General features: G+C 42.1%; 1 protein-coding gene and 1 long non-coding RNA gene across 5 annotated transcripts; one reads left to right on the top strand and one right to left on the bottom strand.

Annotated features, from left to right (window-relative positions):
• Window positions 1-1,763: 1,763 nt before the first annotated feature.
• Window positions 1,764-17,704, bottom strand: LOC310704899 (beta-1,4-galactosyltransferase 3-like). 4 transcript variants are annotated; one of them, XM_083498970.1, is made up of 7 exons: window positions 17,391-17,704; window positions 12,876-13,349; window positions 7,077-7,312; window positions 5,969-6,159; window positions 4,842-4,964; window positions 3,179-3,283; window positions 1,764-2,418 (listed from the first exon to the last, which is right to left on the bottom strand). In XM_083498970.1, exons 2-7 carry the CDS (start codon window positions 13,126-13,128, stop codon window positions 2,250-2,252), a joined length of 1,077 nt encoding a protein of 358 aa, XP_083355096.1. In that variant the 5' UTR covers window positions 13,129-13,349; window positions 17,391-17,704; the 3' UTR covers window positions 1,764-2,249. The 4 variants fall into 4 exon arrangements, with proteins under 4 accessions (XP_083355096.1, XP_083355097.1, XP_083355098.1 ...); XM_083498971.1 differs by having other exon boundaries at window positions 17,325-17,400; XM_083498972.1 differs by lacking the exon at window positions 17,391-17,704 and adding an exon at window positions 17,191-17,383.
• LOC310704953 lies at window positions 16,742-19,922 on the top strand. The gene is made up of 2 exons (XR_014525115.1): window positions 16,742-16,842; window positions 19,745-19,922. It is a non-coding gene; the product is annotated as an uncharacterized lncRNA (long non-coding RNA).
• The last annotated feature ends 52 nt before the right edge of the window (window positions 19,923-19,974 follow it).

Raw genomic sequence — 19,974 nt, 5'->3', positions numbered from 1 at the left:
CATTTTGAAGAAATTATACAACTGATATTTGCCCACTGATCCTGAGCGTTTTTCAATAAAATAGATATTGGATTTGGGTGGGTGTTCAAAATGAAAGTGGGCTGTAATGCTTAGAATAGATAAATCACCGAGACTTACATCAAGTCATGACTAAGTCGCATAGACTTCATTAGACCTGCTCCTATGATTAAGCCTTTGTTGTTACAATTTCAAGTTGTCTGTCTGCAAATCGCTCCGTAGATACCATTTGTCACTTCACTTAGTGGATATGCTTTCAGTTCCCCACAGTTTGCAAGGCAGATACAGGCCACGACTGTCTGTGCATGCGTGCATCACTGCAACCTGGAAGTGGTCAGAAAATGGGCTGGACAGAGGAAGGACTGGCTTACACGTCCTCCGCCGACACATGCGGGGGTCAGGAATGCATCCCCTGTGCAAAATGGCCACTGCCTATACGCAATGCGTATTTTGTGGGTGAAGTGACCAATAGGAACGTGTTGGCCTCACCCTCAGTGATGCTGCACAATGCATAATCGACTTTCTGAAGAGAGCTTTTATGTGCATGGGAAAAGGGAGATCATTTGCATCCCTGTGGAGCAAACCCTGCCCTTATTGAAGCAGCTCCCTTAAGAACATAGGGAGCTGTCTCATACCAAGTCATACTATTGTCCATCTAGCTCTCCACTGTCCATACTAGCTGGCAGTGGCTCTCCCAAGATTTCAGTCAGGCAGCCTTTTCCAGGCCTACTTGAAGATGCTAGGGATTGAGCCAGAGACCTTCTCTATGCAAGCCAGACTCTTCCTTCAGAATAATTGTGCAGAAGGGGGAATGCTGCCAGTACACAGGGCTACCCTGCATTCCTGTTGCCTGCTTCACACCTAACAAACATTGTAATATGGTTGTTCTACACAAGATGAAGTACTGATGCATCTTCGCTGTACATTACTGAATGCACTGCATAAGCAATTTGCAAATGCTTAATCTCTCATATGTCAAGTCCCCCTGCCATTTGCACTGAAATAAGTAAAGATGATCACCGCTTGTTTATAGCACAGTCATCAGATCTCAAGGCATAATGAAGTGATGAAGTAAAGGCTTCTGTTGACGGCTTTGAATAGAAAGAAGAGGTTATTAATTCTGCTAGAGGCTTGTGGGGAAAAAGAAAAGAAAAATCGAGTTGGTACCGGAAAGTTTAGCAGCATATTCCCAAGAGCTGACTGATCCATATCAGGGATGCTCTGAGGAAAAGAGGCACAGTACAGGATGCCCTAATGGAAGACACAGAAGCACCTTCTGTAAAGCAAAACCCAGCATTCTGACACGCGATTAAATTGTGCGTGGTCTCAAAGTGGACTAGGTGACCCTCATGGTCCCTTCCAACTTGACAATTCTATGATTCTATGAATATAGCCAAGCGCAACAGAGCTACATACACCTAGAAGCAGGTGTCTTAATTTTTACAACAAAAGTGCACGTGGGGTGCAAACCTTGGCCACTCTCACACCTCACTATCATTTATCTCCGTTTAAGATGGAATTGCTTCAGGGAGGAATGTGAACTAGGGAGTTAGCTCCTAACACCCATGCCTTACTGTAAAATGACCATGTGCTCTTTTATATGGGAAGGAGGCAAATAGCTCATAGGCTATAGTCTTCCCTTGCCATGTACTGTATATCAGAAACCTCTGGAGCAATGCAAAGCCTCTAAGGAGAGAAATGATCCTTCAGAAAAGCAGGTAATGATTGCAGCTGAGACAAAACGCTAATACTCAGTGCAGTTTATTTAAATTCATTGAAAAATAAACTTTTACAAAATTAACACTTTGAAACACATTTAATACTTAACTGCCACCTTAAAGCATTAACACTGGTGCAAGAGAACAGAATTTATAATGCAAAAGATGTCTAAAAATAGAACAAATACATAAATTTACGTTACATTCATACGGTTAAGAGGATACAGTAATGTCAAGTATCCACATCACAGTGTAACTGGTTATAAGATCTAACACTTGCTCTTCAAGAACTGTGCAGGTGAGTAAGAGTGCAGGGTTCAGTAGACATCGCACTTTACAATGGCTGCATGCTTTTCCACAAATACACAAACTTAATACGTGTTCATTCGTGGTGACTTTATTATTATTTTACTTGTAAATAGAAGCTTTAAAAATGCATCTTCATGTCTGCGTACCACACAATCCTTTTGTACCCAGCAGACTCCAGCACTGCAAGAGTCAAATCTGCCAGAATCAGGCTTTGTTTCCATTGCTTTTGCCCTCAGGTGGTAGGACGGGTGCAGCCCCAATATCCACAGTAATGTTAACATACAAACGGTACTTCTTCTTTCCCAAGAGTTTGTATTCCAAAGAATTCATCCCATCATCTCTCCACGTTTTTTTAGTGTTCAGTTCAGCAGGCCTAGAGGGGAAAGTAAAGGTGGAATGATGTGAGGCAGGGACAGTAGAGAGAGAAAAATGCTAATCAGATATCAATGTTACAGGTCTAGGTTTTTCAGCAGAGATGAAGAGGAAAGTTTCTAGCATTATGAAACATGAATACATAGGCGAATTCTTGCAAAGAAAAACTTCCAAGTAGGAGGTGCCTCACCCAGGAATGTGCTATTAAGCACATGAGGCTCTTTCGGGAAATTTGGTGGCAGACTGAATACCTTCACAAGCAGAGCCTTCAAAACCAAAAGGGCCAGGTGCAGCCAAAGAGCGGCATAGTTTTCAATCTATCTGAGTGCTATGAACCGAGGGCAGTCCAGTAATCTGCTTGGTGTGCCTCTGAGCATATACAGTATCTCTCAGCTCAAAGCAGCCACAACAGCTAAGGCTGAGAAGAGTTTCTACGTCAGATGATGTAGCTGATAGGCACCTCTGCTCTTCATTTATCTGCATTCCAGTAGAGCTGCTGGAATGCCTCAACTCTGGCTGTTGGGGAGATGTTTACCAATAAGATATTTAAATATTTTGCTCCATCCTGCTGCTAGTTGCATTGATAAACAATGAATTTGAGGTGCCAAAGACTGTAAGTCTCTACTACTAAAATATATATCCTGGCTCAAGGGTGAGGGTGTGGTTTGATCTGGTGCGGATGCAATGTGTTACAAGCCCTGTCTGCTGGGAAGTGTAGTGCATGTAAAACCCGTCATGGAAAGAAGAAAATCTGTATTCACCTTTTAAGGTTCTGTACACGTTCAGCAGCTTGTCCATAGTCTATCATTTTGTAATGCCCAACATAAAGTGGAACGCGATCTATTCCCATTCCTGCGATAGCAATCCTTTTGAAGTGAAGAGATGGTGAAAACGTTAATTTACGAGCATAAGTACATGCATTTCAGAACATTTCTCCATAAAAATGGCAAAATCAAGGCAGACAGCAACAAAGGTGAAATGGTTAGGACTGGCATATTCCAAGGGTTCGTGATTGTCAATTATTTTCTGTCTAGCAGTGACACAGACACAAGATGGCTGGATAATTTGCTCTTGGTGGGTGGAATTATATAAGATCAGGCCAGCCGTTTTCTTTCTTGTCCTACCTTGGGTGCATTGCTCTGCCTCTGCTCAAAAATGGCTCACAAAACCCGAAATAACAGATTTTAGCACCAGCGTCCACTCTGTATCAGGGTTAGGGTTAGCAAACCAATTCTTTGAAGTTCAATCTGATGAGCTTCAATGCTTTTCCTTAGAAATGGTTTTTCCTTTTTTTGAAAGGGGGCAGGCATACGAGTAACATTGTCCTAATACAACCACATATGCTGACAATGGCTTCACGGCCTCAGTGGCCAGTATGAAAGCCTATCAGGCTGGTGATGCCGTGTCAGATTTCTCTGCTTCAACTGCACTGGGCCAAAGTGAGAACTGCAGTTATCAAGTCTACATTCCAAAATACTTTCCCATCTGCTATTCTGCACTGTTTTAAATTATTTATCATTCATTAACAATTTTTTAAAGGAGGAATTAGAGAAGGGGGGGGGGATAATTTTGCCTTTCAACAGAAATCAACAAATTTGGGGACATCTTGAGGGGCGCAAAACATGGGGCAGGAAGGCCTGGATACTGCCCACAGGTTAGTCACCTTTACTTTGAACAGCAGTTAGAACAAAGTGTTCCATTTACATTTTTATATTCTGTCAACCGTGTTTGGGAACAGAAGAATGCCCGGGAAAGATGAAGATAAATTTCACAAGACCTTGCCACATTCATGCTTGATAGGGCTGATCTTTGCTCAAACTAGCAACTGGCTGACATTTATTTCAATGCCCAGTAAGAAACCACCTTGTCACCTTGCAGCCCCCTGTACACATCCCAATTTAGTGTCTTTTTAGCTGTCTGCAAAGGCTTGTATGGGTGCCCTTTTATCTCAGACAGCAATCTTCTACCCTTTATCATAAACTGCTTTGGAAATTCCTAAGCAGCTTGTCACATGGTACAAGGAGTTTGGATTTAAAAACAAACAAACAACAGAGCGAAAATTTCTGTTCCCTGCAGTGCAGCTTCAGGCTTGTTTATAGATTCTTGCACCGTAGAGCCCCGTCCTTGGAATAGCAGATTTCAGAGGACGGTTTTCAAATGTTCTGCCATTTCAGCCAACTTTTCTCACACTTTTCTAACTAAAGGTGCAAAACAGTGCTTCTTTGAATGGAAAACACATTCCACACGCAAAAGGGCACCTTTAAATCCAACCTATCAAATGAAGTAATTACCAACCACTTTCTGAACAGAGGTCCTATTGAGTGATGGAGAGCTCTCACTTCATTCTTTTAAGCAGGCACAACTTAACTGTTGTTATGTTTGAATTTATCACAACCTTTTTCAACGCCTGTTCCTCAATAGTACCTTTCAGCAATGTCATCATCTTCACCATCTTTGTCCCAGAAGGTATTTGGAAACCCATTTATCTTCATGTAATGCTCTGGGGTCAAAGCAATTACACCACCAAAAAAGGACCAGTATGGGAAACTACAAAGAAAAATAAACCTAGATCAGTTTACCAAAAAAATAAATAAATAAAAATTGCACTGCACTGTGGAAAGCAAAGAGTACATGTGTCTGGCACAACAAACAAGAATACTTTTATTTTTATTTGGTCCTACATGGAGCATCAGGACACAATGACTTCCCACATTCATGCCAGTTTAGTGCTCCTGATGCTGTACCAGAACTGTTGTGAAGACAGGGAGTATTAGTTCTGGAAAAAGTTCAAGACTTCAGTATCCTTAAAAACATACCTTCCAAGTTTTTTCTCTCTTACATCTCAATGTTAAGGCCATGATTTAAGCATGCTTAGAAGTAAGAAAATACCAGAAAACAGTTTTTCCTTGCAACAGAAACAAAGCACTTTGGAATGTGCTTCCAATGAACACCAGGAAGGCACTTGCAGTATTGGCACTTACACACCTGCTTAAAACTCAACGGCGTTCCTGAAGGGTGCTGTGTTGATGTATTAGGCTTATCGAATGTATTTTCTACTTGTTTTATGAAGAACATTTTATTGTTGATTGTATGCTTCACACTGCCACATTTTTTCTAAAGGTTTGTTGTATTTGCAAATAAAAATAAATTGCAAATAAATTCAATGGGATTTACAATCCCAAGTCAGATTGCAGTTCAAAGTGTCATACAAAAGAAGCGCATGCAGGAGAACACCTGTGTGGTTTTATGCTCCGTACCCTAATCCATATGCACGCAATGTTAGAAAGGGAAAAGGAGTAGACGTATTCTGTCCAATTGCTTCATAAAAAATGAAATTGCCAAAACCTGCAAAACTGCTGGTTGACTGCAAAGCACTTGGCCCAGTGTTAACCCTTATAATTTTTAAACAATTATTATTTAATAAATTCATTTTAATTTGTACTATTTACATTTTTGTACTACTTGTGTTACATTTCTTCTCCTCTCTCCTGCCTGCCCCCAGCCAATGGTAATATGGGCCTAGTATACCTTTTACTTAGGATATTTATTACCTGTAGTATAACTTGTCAATAGCAGTGGACAGTTGTTTGGGGAAATAATCATCACAGGCATAAACATTATAATCATTCTCTGGAATGAGGTCCACATCATGCAGAAGCAGGCAGTCCCAGTCATCGTCTTTCATGGCCTCGCGGACTCCAACGTTAAGAAGCTTTGCTCGGTTAAATGGGCCACTTCCAGCCTGAAAAGAGAAAACGAAAATCAGCCTTAGAACACAATGATGAATTGGTTAGAGGGCATTCATAATATATTGTGCTGCTTTTGTGACACTGAGATATTCGGCATGCTTGGCGTATCAATCAGTTGTTGAAGAAACTAGTTTGCAGTCCAGCAACTGTGAGGAAAGACAAAATTAGTGGTTAGGAAGGGATCACCACCTCACACAAGCAGCTGGACTATGGGATGAGAGATAAGGAGGCTAAAATAAGGGTGAAGAATAGCTATTAAGTAAAGAATAACATGAAGAAAGGCAAGTGGAGAATGAGGATCTGATGAAATGGAAGAAGAAAATGGAGCTAATAATCACTGGACCAAGATTGCCAACATTTCAGGACTGGAATATGTTAACAGCTGTAAAGTGTTTACATGGTTAATAATGAGTGTGATGACCACAAAATTTGTAACATACAAGCCTGATATCAAGCGTACACATTCACACCTAGAAATGAAAAACAACTAATTAACCCCTCCACAAATGGCCTTCTCTTCAGTACTTCCCTTTTGTTTCTGATCTTTACATGTGATTTTATTTTTTATTTTTTTAAATCCCCAGATCACATTATTTCATAGAAACATCCGTTGGAAGAGTTTGGACTAAGCAGCACTCATAGCATGTACTCAATCTGGCATAAAAGCAGCATGGCTGATTAGAAGATTAACCACTTGCAATTTAGAAAGCAGCAGCATCCTTGACATTTCAACTTTTTTCTCCACAGAAGCAGATTTTGATTTTATGAGGAGCACTTTATAGACAGCCGTATATCGAAACTGCAGGCACACTCCCATTTTCTGTACTTATCAGACAACATTTGCGTTAGCTCATTTTATTAAAAAAAAACATGTTAAAGAGACTTGCAGCGTGCCTTTGGTTTGGCTTACCTGATGAATCAAGTAGATACAGTAGTTAATCTGCTGACGCTGAAGGAAGGGATGGAGATAATAGAGGAAGTGCTGCAAGTGTTTCTCGTGATTCTTGTGTGGCACAATGACAGCAGTTTTGTAGCGAGCCACACAGTGTGGAGGGCTGTAGTGACCACCTGACTGGACGTACGGGTTTTTGCTGATGATCGTTTCTTCACTGGGTAGTGTGTCAAATGTGACGGCTAAGGGTCCAACTGTATGAGAAGAAGGGTTAAGTGGGTGAGTTTCAGAATAAGTTATTCATGGAGATAAAGTCTCCTACGAGGGTAGTTGATAGAGCACAGGTGCTGATTTAAACATTTTTCTTCTACAAGAATGAGTGTGGGAGGCTCTGGCTGAGCTCAGACATAACTGACTAAACCACTAATTAGCATTAGGAGAGCAAGCCTTTCCAAGCCTCAGGCCTGTGCATTTCCCCTCTCCTCTGATAAGGATGCAGAGGAGATTAGAGGCTTCTACTTACATTTAAGATTAACTGGTTTAGCATTCCGTCCAAACCCTAAACTATGGCTAAACTAAACTAAAGCAAGCTAGCTTCATAAGAGTACAATTTGATTTGCAGCTTGCCTGAGCTTAGATGCCCCCAGCAAGCTGCTGCTAGTTTAAAATGAATGCTTCTTTGCACTTGTGCAAGGATGAGTGCATGATCCCAAGGCTCATCCACACAAGGCCATTATGTCAGAACGCAAAATCAATTAGGGACAGGCACAAATCACCCAATCCCTTTGCAATAAGAAGCTAGTCAACTGCTTTCTTACAAACTCTACGTAGTTTTTAAATTCCAGCATGTTTTTATATAAGTACTTCACAGAAAATATATTTAATTGTGGAATCAGTACTTAATTTGTCTTTAAACAGCAAGAGCTATTAAGTATACAATGCAGCTTCCTTGGGTCAGAGGGGTCATAGCGCTTCAATTAACATTTTTAAATTAAAAGTGTTCCATTTTCACAATCAATAGCAGCCTTGAAACCAGAGGCTGGTATAAAGCTATACATTGACCAACTCTATTTACTATTCTGAGGGACTGATCCTTCTTATGCCAAGGGAACACCAATTGCTATGCCAGCACGCAGTTGAATATGACATTGCACCAGCACAGCAAGGACACTACAACTAAATTGCATATATAAGCTGGTTTAGAGTGAAGGAGGAATGGATTTACTGCAGACTAGAGTATCCCCATACTCTAATCCTGTATAGAACAAACGTTGGTTCCTTTAACTCAAGCAGATCCAATGATTGCACCTGTACAAGGAAGAAATGGAAAACAAGAAGAGCATACAGTGGTACCTCTGGTTATAGACACTTCAGGTTACAGACTCTGCTAACCCAGAAATAGTACCTCGGGTTAAGAACGTTGCTTCAGGATGAGAACAGAAATCGTGTGGCGGCGGTAGCGGGAGGCCCCAACAGCTAAAGTGGTACCTTAGGTTAAGAACAGTTTCAGGTTAAGAATGGACCTCCAGAACAAATTAAGTTCTTAACCTGTGGTTCCACTGTACTGTGTGACTTCCTTCATGCATCCACAGGAGACAGACCACACTGGGACAAGCACTGCGAGTAACAACACCTGGCCACACTGTTTGTTCATCTCTTTTAACAGCTGAATAAATCACATATAGCACGATTTCTGTTCTCATCCTGAAGCAAAGTTCTTAACCTGAAGCACTATTTCTGGGTTAGCAGAGTCTGTAACCTGAAGCATATGTAACCTGAAGCATATGTAACCTGAGGTACCACTGTAATTAGAATGGTCTGGTAAATAAGAATAAGTTATGCAGAACAAGGATTAAAAGGTTCAAGATATTCAGTTGGCTTCATGGGAAGGAAAAGGGTAGGAGGAGAGCATAGGAAGTCAAACCACACTTACTTAAGGCATATAAAATTAAAGTTAACATACCAAATAATAATAATAATAATCCCGTGCCCATCTGAGTGGGTTGCCCCAGCCACTCTGGGCAGCTTCCAACAAACTCTCTAAACTAGGAGGGATCAGATCTGCTGATTCAAGGGGAAAAGGCAATTACAGTTCTCAGTAATAGTAACAGTAATGGCAGGGGAGGACTTTGGTAATATGGTGCCCTGGGCAAGGACAGAATTTGGCACACCCACACCCAATATTCCTTATCTTCACAATAATTCCTTTTAGTGCTGTTGCTTTTAAAATGGATCTTCTCAGTTGGTGCCTGTATAAATATAGGTTTTATTATCATTATTATTATTTTGCGTCCCCTCAGCTCAGCGTCCTGTGCAAAGGAACAGCCTGCACCACACTACAATCCAGAATTGGTTATGGCCATGGTTGGTGCAGAAGACTTCATTGGTAACTAAGCAGATTATACTGATGATTCAATCATAGGTACACTCATCTTCTCAAAAAGCAGCACAGCCCATTACAAACCTTACCCTTCAAGAATATGGAAATGAAGTTATTTCTTCTCACTACTAATGAGGACCCTAGACATTTACTGCATACAAAAGCAAAGAACACCATCTCTTCCACAACCTGACTACACTATTTGGATTGAGTCAGCTATTACTTTTTTTTCCTAGACAAGGGCTGAAAGATTGACAGTGTCACTTTTTCAAGTGTGTGAATTTCATTACTGCAAATCTACCGCTTTCCCATCAGGAGTCACAGAATGGCAACTATACTTTGTCTGGCTCCTATTTGCTGATACTGCCACTGCCGCACAGAATGATTTACACAAGCTTTATCAAAACCAAATGAACGCTGCCTAGGATATAGTACCATCACAACTCCCACTTATTTCACCTTATAATATCGGCTTGATCGGAATGTAATGAGAAGAGAGAAGAAATGGGGAACTTATAGTCCTCCAAATGTTGCTGAACCACAACTCAGGTCATATCTGATGGGAGGACTGGGACTGATGGGAGTTTGAGTCCAAGTCAGCATGCTTTTGCTAACCATAGTTAAGATTAAACACAATTTGGGTTTGGATGACACAGCAAGCTGGAGGTTATTCGAAAACAGTAATAAACAATTCTGAACTCGCCGTCATGTGGAAAAAACACAAGCCAAGGCTGATGACTTTGCTGCAAAGAACGAATTGGTCAACTGAAATCATAGTGATGCTGGGTGATGGACAGCTGAGAGGCCTGCCAGAGTTTGGTGGGAAAACAAGGAATCGGCCTGTCAGCCAGATGCTGTTCCCTACTCCTGTGTTAGACTATGGCGAGTATTATGTCAAAACCAGTCCAGCAGTAAGAAAAACAGGCATTGGAATAGACAATGCAAGCACAAGAGCCAGTTCCCTACCCCTGTGCTAAACTATGGTTTGGCCTTATGTCAAAACCAGTACAGCAGTAAGAAAAACAGTCATTGGAGCAGATAATGCAAGCGCAAATCCAGAGTCAGGTAGTTATTCAGAAGTAGTTACTGAAAAAGATTAAGTTTTTAAAAATAGCAGCATGCAAGATAAGAGGTACTGGATGCTAATATCTAGCACACTGAAAAACATCTTAAGATGAACAGCAATTGTTAAAAAGGATAGCTACTTATAGCAAAGGACGCGGGTGGCGCTGTGGGTAAAACCTCAGCGCCTAGGACTTGCCGATCGTATGGTCAGCGGTTCGAATCCCCGCAGCGGGGTGAGCTCCCGTCGTTCGGTCCCAGCTCCTGCCCACCTAGCAGTTCGAAAGCACTCTTGAGTGCAGGTAGATAAATAGGTACCGCTTTATAGTGGGAAGGTAAACGGCGTTTCCATGTGCTGCGCTGGTGCCGGCTCGCCAGAGCAGCTTTGTCACGCTGGCCACGTGACCCGGAAGTGTCTCCGGACAGCACTGGCCCCCGGCCTCTTAAGTGAGATGGGCGCACAACTCTAGAGCCGGACACGACTGGCCCGTACGGGCAGGGGTACCTTTACCTTTACTTCTAGCAAAAGCAACTGCTTCCAATGGAGGATTAATATAGGAAAGTAATGCAAAAAGTACACAATCCTACAACCCAAAATACAAAAGCAAGTTCACCAGCCATAGGGTTTCTTAAATTTCAACAACAAAGGCAAAAAGTTAAAAGGACAATCAAAATCTCTTGTCAGACTAATGTGGACTGAGTCACAAATGCCTTATGTATAAAAAGTCCAAGTGTTGGGCAACATTTGTCAGATGAGATTAAGATACAGTACACTAATGGAGCTTTGCTCATGAGGTAGCTTAATAATAATAATAATAATAATAATAATAATAATAATAATAATAATAATTTATTTATACCCCGCCCATCTGGCTGAGTTTCCCCAGCCACTCTGGGCGGCTCCCAATCAAATGTTAAAAACAGTACAGCATTAAATATTAAAAACTTCCCTTAACAGGGCTGCCTTTAATAGCAAAGCAATACAAAGCCAAAGTTGTGTATCCGCCGTTGTATGGCAGATGTGTGAGTATGAATATTTGGAAGACCTGGGAAACCAAAATCACATCTCATCAAAACCCAAGTTATGCAGAAAGTCAGGTCATTGACTGCCCCTGTAGCATACAGCTATCACCTGGAAGAAGGGAACAGTTGCTAAACCTGTCCCCCAGGAATAGCTTGGAATGCCTGAATATAAAATTGTCTGCTTTTGTGCCTGCATTTTGAGGATATAAAACTGAAATCACTCCTGAAGTAAACTGCCTTACTTTCATTAGTAATGCATAATTGGGGTGGGGGCAGTAAATACACACAGTACAGTACTGCCTTTCTGATAAAGTCAAAACTTCTTTTACTGATTTAACAACACAAAATGTATAATTTATTACCTAATTAGCATATGAAAATTGTATTATCATACAATCGTAGAGTTGGAAGGGACCCAAGGGTCATCTAGTCCAACCCCTTGCAATGCAGGAATCTCAGCTAAAGCATCCATGGCAGATGACCACCCAACCTCCGCTTAAAATCCTCCAAAGAAGGAGAGTCTGCAACCTCTAGAGGGAGACTGTTCCACAGTCAAACAGCTCAAACACATGGGTCCACTGGAAGGTCATCCAATATCAAATCAATGTTTCCTGTAGTAGCCAAGGTTCTCTTAGCACAACAAACCAACCATTTATCAAACACATAACAAAGACAATCCCCAGCCAGTCAAGGACAGAAACAAAAGTAGGTGATATAGCTACAGGTTTTTATGATGCCGTTTGTTGACTCAAAAAAGGAAGCACATACATTGTTTAATGGATATCCTGCAATTCCAGCGCTAGAAAATACAAGCCAACAGGTGTAATTTCCCATCAAAATTCTATATTCTAAAAGAATGATGTAATATTTGAAATTAATGCTACTAGGAAAGATGCTTTCACACATCGGTCCCAGTATAATAACCACCCAACATACAGGTAAAGCATTCCTAAAACCCAATCAGCTTAACTGGAGAGATGGAATGCAGCAGGTTTCCCTCTACCCAGTCCTGGCAGTGTGGGGTGTGTTCTGTGAACAAGGTGGATCCCACTGCACCCAGCTGAGGTTCTTCTGGAGCCTTAGTCAGTCCAGCTACTACCAATGGGCCTGATCCAGGCCCCTCTGCAGGACCAGCCAGGAGCTGGCACAGTGAAAACTGGAAATTTTACTGTGTGTGTGCCCCTCCTTATCCCTGAGCAGTACAACCAGGAAATGGAAGAGATGGTGGCTCCACTACTTCATGCAGCCCTGCTGCTCCTAAGTGCGAGTTAGGATCACAGCCAAATACAGCTTTCATGTGCAACTCAAATCATTAGGATGCATTACCAACATCAACCTGCAACAATACATACCCAATATTGGTGACTCAGTGCAGTACCGCATATTTGCCTTATCAGGAGCAGGAGTGAACAAACTGAGATTTGTATAGACATCCTCTGTTTTTGAATAGTCCAATGGGCGAGGTAGCGGAAAAGAAGTCTGATATACAGTTGAATTGCTGCCTCGGTACAGGATCAAGATGAATATTGCTTGAAAGATTATCAAAAAAAGCAGAAAGCAAGGATTTTCTACTCGAGAAAGGGACATTTTCTTTCCAAAAGCCATACTTAGGCTAAACACTTAATTCTTCAAGACACACCGACATTTTAACTTCATGGGTACAGTGCAATGGAACAGTAAATGTTCTCGATGGGCAGCTGAATAAGGGAGCTAGCATCTTTGGAAAATGCCCAAAGTTCTCACAGGATATAATGCAACCTATATTATTATTGCAGATCAAACATCTTAGATTTTAAACATCTTCATCCATTCTTCTATTATTCAATCTGCAATTAAAATGAGAAAAGCAATGAAAAGGTGCTAACAATATATTTGACTTCCAACTGGATATAATGGCATATAAACTATAACTAGGATACTGTTTTAAAACTAACAATTGTTTAACCTCTTCCATGTTAGGTGGTCCCAGGTTCATCTGGTGTCTCCGGACAAAAGCAGCTCAGGTAACATGACTATGAAAGCCCTCTGCCAGAAGCTTAGAGAACAGCCACCAGTTCAGCTTGTACAAGCAAATATAACCAATACTGGACTAGCAAGTGAATGAGAGGCAGCTTGATGAAACTGGATAAAAGGGCTGCCAGCAGAAGCAAAGTGGGAGAGATTTAAAATTTTAGAAACTGTGAAGCCCAGGCTTCCAATTCAGTGAGAAATTCAAATATATTCAATACTTAATTATTTATCAACCCTGAAGTTGTTTTGCTGCTTTAACAATACAAAATACATAATTTAACACTTAATTAGCATAATATTATACTTATTTGGCATTTTTCTTAATTTTACAAAGCAATGCTATGTATACTTATTCAGAAGATCAGCCCATTTTGCAAAGTGCACGTAAATGCAGTATACGACTGGGCCCTTACTTTTGTACAAGCAAATATAACCAATGCTGTACAGTACTAGCAAGTGAATGAGAGGCAGACTGCAGCACCCTATGCTACTTAAAACACAGGTGTCTTAATTTTTACCACCTGGGACACAGGCTAATAAAACTTGAAAATAGAAATTACAAATGTTGTAGTAAACAAACAAACAAAATGCATTACTTGGGAAGAAACAGCATTGCATACTCACAATATTAAGGACTGGCAGCATATTTGGCTATCAAGATAAACTTGCAACAACAATGAAAACACTGAGCACACCTTGCATGAGTGTTCACAGGAATTATCATTTTCTAACACAGTAAAATAGATTGTTCTACATAAAACCATTACAAAATGTGTTTTAAGTAAACTGTTGTCCTCATCCGGAAGAAAAAAAAAAGAATTATTAATAATATACAGTGGTACCTCGGGTTACATACGCTTCAGGTTACAGACTCCGCTAACCCAGAAATAGTGCTTCAGGTTAAGAACTTTGCTTCAGGATGAGAACAGAAATTGTGCTCCGGCGGCGTGGCAGCAGCAGGAGGCCCCATTAGCTAAAGTGGTGCTTCAGGTTAAGAACAGTTTCAAGTTAAGTACGGACCGCCAGAACGAATTAAGTACTTAATCCGAGGTAACACTGTATATTCTCATTGCTGTTCTCACATATTGTCATTTTTATTGGCTAAGCAATTGTACTTTATGGCCTTTCTTGCTGTTATACGAATTATTATGGCAGCTGGGTGTTTTGAACTACTTGAATATAATCCCAGTAGTGCAAGAGTTTCAGTGTGGTTCACTGCTAGCTGGTTGACTCTCTCCATTCATCTGAGAACAGGTGTTCTTTCAACCAGACAGGAAAAGTTGAATGTAATTTGATCTGGCACTCAAACATGTCCTAGGTCACTGAAACAAGAATGACTGTTCTTTCAAATAGTCTTCGACTCTCAGAGTTTTCAAAATCCAGAACGCAGTGTCCTTGAAGCACAGGGGAAATACTCAGTTGATCTTATAGAACAGTATAGCACACCATTAGAATATCTCATGCCTGAACCCCAGATACTGTTTTTAATATCAGGAGTCAGTCATGGAACATGGGGGTGGGGAGGAATACAGACAGATCGACACAAAGACTTTCAACTATATGCAGAGACTTTTCACAACCGCTGAGAACCAGCAGGATTGGTGGGGACATCTTAAAAGGAGGTAAAAGAGCCCTGCCATCTCACCTTTTTCATAGCCAAGTGACCCAAGTCACATGCGCAGATGCAAGTGACAAGAAGCCTCTTGGAGAAAACTGCCTACACGGGCAAACTAAGGCCCGGGGGCCGGATCCATCCCAATCGGCATCTAAATCCGGCCCGTGGGCGGTCCAGGAATCAGCGTGTTTTTACATGACTAGAATGTGTCCTTTTATTTAAAATGCATCTCTGGGTTATTTGTGGGGCATAGGAATTTGTTCATTTTTTTTTCAAAATATGGTCCGCCCCCCCAGAAGGTCTGAGGGACAGTAGACTGGCCCCCTGCTGAAAAAGTTTGCTGACCCCTGGCCTACACTCTACAACAGAATGGAATAAACTTTCTACTGACAGAAAATGTACAGCGGAGGGCGGGGGAGGCGGAGAGATAGGAGAAAATTACAAGGGGTAAGAAGTTGACTTCCCACCTCCACCTCTACCCACACAGAACAGTCTTGAGCATATTTTTCTCTCAGAAGTGGTGCTTCTAAGTGTCCTTAGCAATCCAACCATAATGTGGTGTCTCTGGGGGGGGGGGGAGCTTCAGAAGAGGGTCAAGCAAGCCCCTGAACTGTGCTACCGGAAGGGCAAAACAGAAATAAGAGGAGAGGCCAGTAATCCATCTACAGCAGCGGTCAGCAAACTTTCATCAGGGGGCCGGTCCACTGTCCCTCAGACCTTGTGGGGGGCCGGACTATTTTTTTTGGGGGGGGGAGAACAAATTCCTATGCCCCACAAATAACCCAGAGATGCATTTTAAATAAAGAATACATTCTACTCATGTAAAAACACCAGGCAGGCCCCACAAATCACCCAGAGATGCATTTTAAATAAAAGGACACATTCTACTCATGTAAAAACACGCTGATTCCCAGACCGCCCACGGGCCGGATTTAGAAGGCGATTGGGCCAGATCCAGCCCCCAGGCCTTAGTTTGCCTACCAATGATCTACAGTATTGTGCAAAACAGGGAGCTTGCGCATTCACACTGGAAGCCATTTTTGGATCTTCCATTAGGCCCGGGTAAAGCTGAGTGAGAGCTTCCTATTGAACACAACTGAGAACCTCAGGATTTTACCATAGCAGTGAATCAGTAATCCTCTAGCCGGTGGGGCAGGAAGGATTTTCTTCTAACCTGTATGTTTGCTATGGTGGCTATTTCATCATGACATCCTGCCTTGACCCTGTTCGTACACTGCTTTGTGAGTCCTCAAAAAGTGACTAAAGCTGCTTTTAAATAGCGAACCCCTCACAGGGCTTTTGCAACTCGGGTCTTCTTCTATGTGTGTGTGGCAGTGGGGGAACCCCTTATTAATTTATTTCTCACAAACATGGGCATAGCCAAATTAATCAAAATCAATACAAATCTGAAGTCCCCCACCCTTACAAAAGTCAGCCCCCACTAGCAAAAATCCTGACTATGCCATTTTTAAAAATCGCGTACCAAGGCCAGTAACACAGCCTGTTATCCCCACAATGTGTGTCTGAGAGGGATTAAGTCAGCGTATGACAGTTTGGACTCCTTTATTATCATTATTATTGCCCTCCAGAACTGTGACGTTTCGCATTTTTCCTCTGAGGAGAAAACAACCGCGGGGAGTGAGGGTGGAAGAGGAGGATTGAGAAGCGGACACAGCAGCGCTGGCAGAGGCAGGGTAAATTTAACTTAACCCCCATCCCAACCCCCCAAAAAACCACCCCTCAAAAGTTGAAGCGCAAAGTCCCATCATCGCCTTACAATTCGCCCCACAGCCCAAATCCAGGGCTGAATCCCGCGCCTTGAAATGTTTCACACCAAGCAAGACCCGAGTTAGGAAAAGCTACTCCGTGTTTGTGTGTGGAGACCGAGAGCGAAGCGAAAACCCCCCAATTTAGCTTTCGGTGCCGGTAGTAGGCGACCGTCCCTCACCCCCATCTGCCCATTTGCTTGTTTATACAAGTATTTTTTAATTATTATTTTAAAGGCTGCAGTCGAGGAGACTTTGGAGAATCGCTTAACTCACTCTACGGGACAAAGGGCAACTTTATATGTCTTGACTTCTTCCCCAGCCCCCGGCCTGCTTGGGTTCCCGGCCCCAACCCGCACCTCTTGACGCTTCACACGAAGCCCCGTTCCCTCCCCCCCCCCTTAACCCACCCCGCTTCTCAGAGAAGCCTGACGAGCGAACAGGTGCCGCCGAGGGCGAGAGATGGGGCTGCTCACCTGCCCGCCTGAGAGAACGCGCGTGTGCAACACTTCCGTCCAGAGGGCTGTCGTCGGGACCCGCCCACCTCCTCACTTCATCCCCGTGTTTTTTTGCATAACAAGGGTTTCTAGGACTACAGCTCCCGAGATGCAACGTGACGCCTAGGCCCTCTCGGTGGGGTTAGCGTTGCATGCTGGGAATCGGAGTCCACTAAGGCTCCTGCCTTGCTGTAGTCAACGGAGAAGGAATCGGCGCCTGTCAGACGGGGTCTCTCTCTCTCTCTCTCTCTCTCTCTCTCTCTCTCTCTCTCTCTCTCTCTCTCTCTCTCTCTCTCCCGCGAACTGACTCCTCTTCAAGCGAATCCTTCCCTCTCGTTCTCTAAAGAGCAGGGAAGAGATTAAAATCTGAGAAGAAAATAATATTTAATACAAAAGCAGCAGCACAGTGTCAAAGTGGACGGAAGAGCTCTGCTGGATAGGAACAAAGGCTGATCTCTCCCTATCCACCTTCTGCACCTCATACATAATTTTATATCACATTCATGCCACATACTTGTTTCCCCCACCCCTTCTTATCTAAAAAGCCTCAGATGCAAAAGGCCCTTAAAAACCATTTCCCCTCCCATAGGCTCCACATTATATTGGCTGCCCCGTTTTGCAACTTTCGTTGTGTGTTGCAAAACATAAGAGATATAATTACAGATAGGTAGCCGTGTTGGTCTGCCATAGTCAAAATTAAAAAAAAAATAATCCTTCCAGTAGCACCTTAAAGACCAACTAAGTTAGTTCTTGGTATGAGCTTTCGTGTGCATGCACACTTCTTCAGATACACTGAAACAGAAGTTGCCAGATCCTCCTATATAGTGAGAAGGTGGGGAGGGGTATTACTCAGAAGGGTGGTGGGAATGGGTGATTGGCAGATAGCTGAGATGAGCCTGTTGACGACTCTTAACGACTGCAATAGGTCTTACAGGAAAAGGCAAGGGGTGAGAAGGTGAAAAATGGCTAGTCGTGTATAATGAGATAAGAATCCAATGTCTCTGTTGAGACCAGGTCTCTCCATGGTTTTAAGTTTGGTAATGAGTTGTAATTCAGCAGCTTCTCTTTCCAGTCTATTTCTGAAATTCCTTTGTAGTAAAACAGCTACTTTGAGATCTTGTATAGAATGTCCTGGGAGATTGAAGTGTTCTCCTACTGGTTTCTCTGTTTTGTGATTCTTGATGTCTGATAAGAGTGACACATATATAAGTGACACATATATAAGAGTGACACATATATACTGATATAAGTGACACAGCTCTCGGGGCTGTTACAGTGTGAGAGTATCGACATTTCATAGCAGAAACATAACAATTCATTTTGTGCCTTTACATTAAAAGGAAAAGTTGAGAAGCAGCAAAAGCATCAGAATGACGAGTAGATGTGGCTGTCAGCTTCCACTACATTTATAGACATACTAATATTGTTTTTAAATATCATCACTATCAATTATTGAAACCAAGTTTACCAGTTAATTTTTAAAATGTGGCTTTATTTGGTAGGTTCAAGCTTAATATATTGCTGCCTTAAACCCCTTTGGGTTGATTCCACTATCTCACCAGTTTTGCTAGTTCTAATATACACCTTTGGATTTTGGGACCTAAGTGCTGTATTCAGGAATGAGACTGATCTGCTAGGTTAGCCCAAGGCCACAGAGACTGCACGTGGCACAGCAAACTTACTGACGCAAAGCAGGTCTGAGTCTGTCAGAAAGAAGGGTAGTCTGTGCTCGATGAAATCCTTCAGCAGAACATTTTACAGATACGTTTTCAAGCTAGATCCCAATACTCAGTCCAATTTAGAAGGTCTGCTGCCATTGAAGCAAAGCAGCATTCTGAAAGCAAAGTTTAAGAGAATGGACAAGGGTAGTTTATCCAGAGAAGAGGGTCTGCATTATAGGAAGGTCTCTCGGGAGATGTGTAAGGTAATGGAACAGTAGCCATAAGACAGGGAACATCTTTTCAGATATTGTTCTGTGTAGAAAATATACTCCACACATTCTCCAAGGATCTCAAGGTAGCATTCAATGCATCATTCCTCCCCCTCCATTTTTATCCTCACAGCCCATCCTATAAGGTGGGCTGAGAAAAGTTGGTGACTAGCTCAAATTCTCCCAGTGTTTCTGATGGGTGAGTGGCGATTTGAGCCTTGGTCTCCTTGGATCTATTCTGACACTGTTACTACTGCGCCAGCACCAAAGGGAGGGGCAGTCTACATGAATTCATTTTAATGTCCGAAATAAGCCTCTGCACATACAGATTTGTGTGTGTAGGCATCTCTCCATTCTATCTGAAACTGTGCCATTCTTTCTACACCAAATAACTTTTGAATAGGAGCTACGTGACGATGCAAATCAAGAAGATAGGGTGCGGCAGAAGGAGAGCAACAAGAACCCCATGGAAAAGGAGGTGGGAAGTCGACAAAAATAAGAGAAAAGACGAAATGGTGTTTTTATTGTATTTCTTTTAAAAATGTTGAAACTTAATAAAAAAAATTAAATAGCCAAATCAATCACCTTTCCACATGAGGCTGAAATTTGACTTGCAACTGTTTTGCAATGCAA

The sequence above is a fragment of the Podarcis liolepis genome (assembly GCF_965112155.1).
Source record: "Podarcis liolepis genome assembly, chromosome: 4".
Taxonomy (NCBI): Eukaryota; Metazoa; Chordata; class Lepidosauria; order Squamata; family Lacertidae; genus Podarcis; species Podarcis liolepis.
Note: the sequence above shows the minus strand (reverse complement) of the source record. Positions and strands in the feature narration are given on the sequence as shown.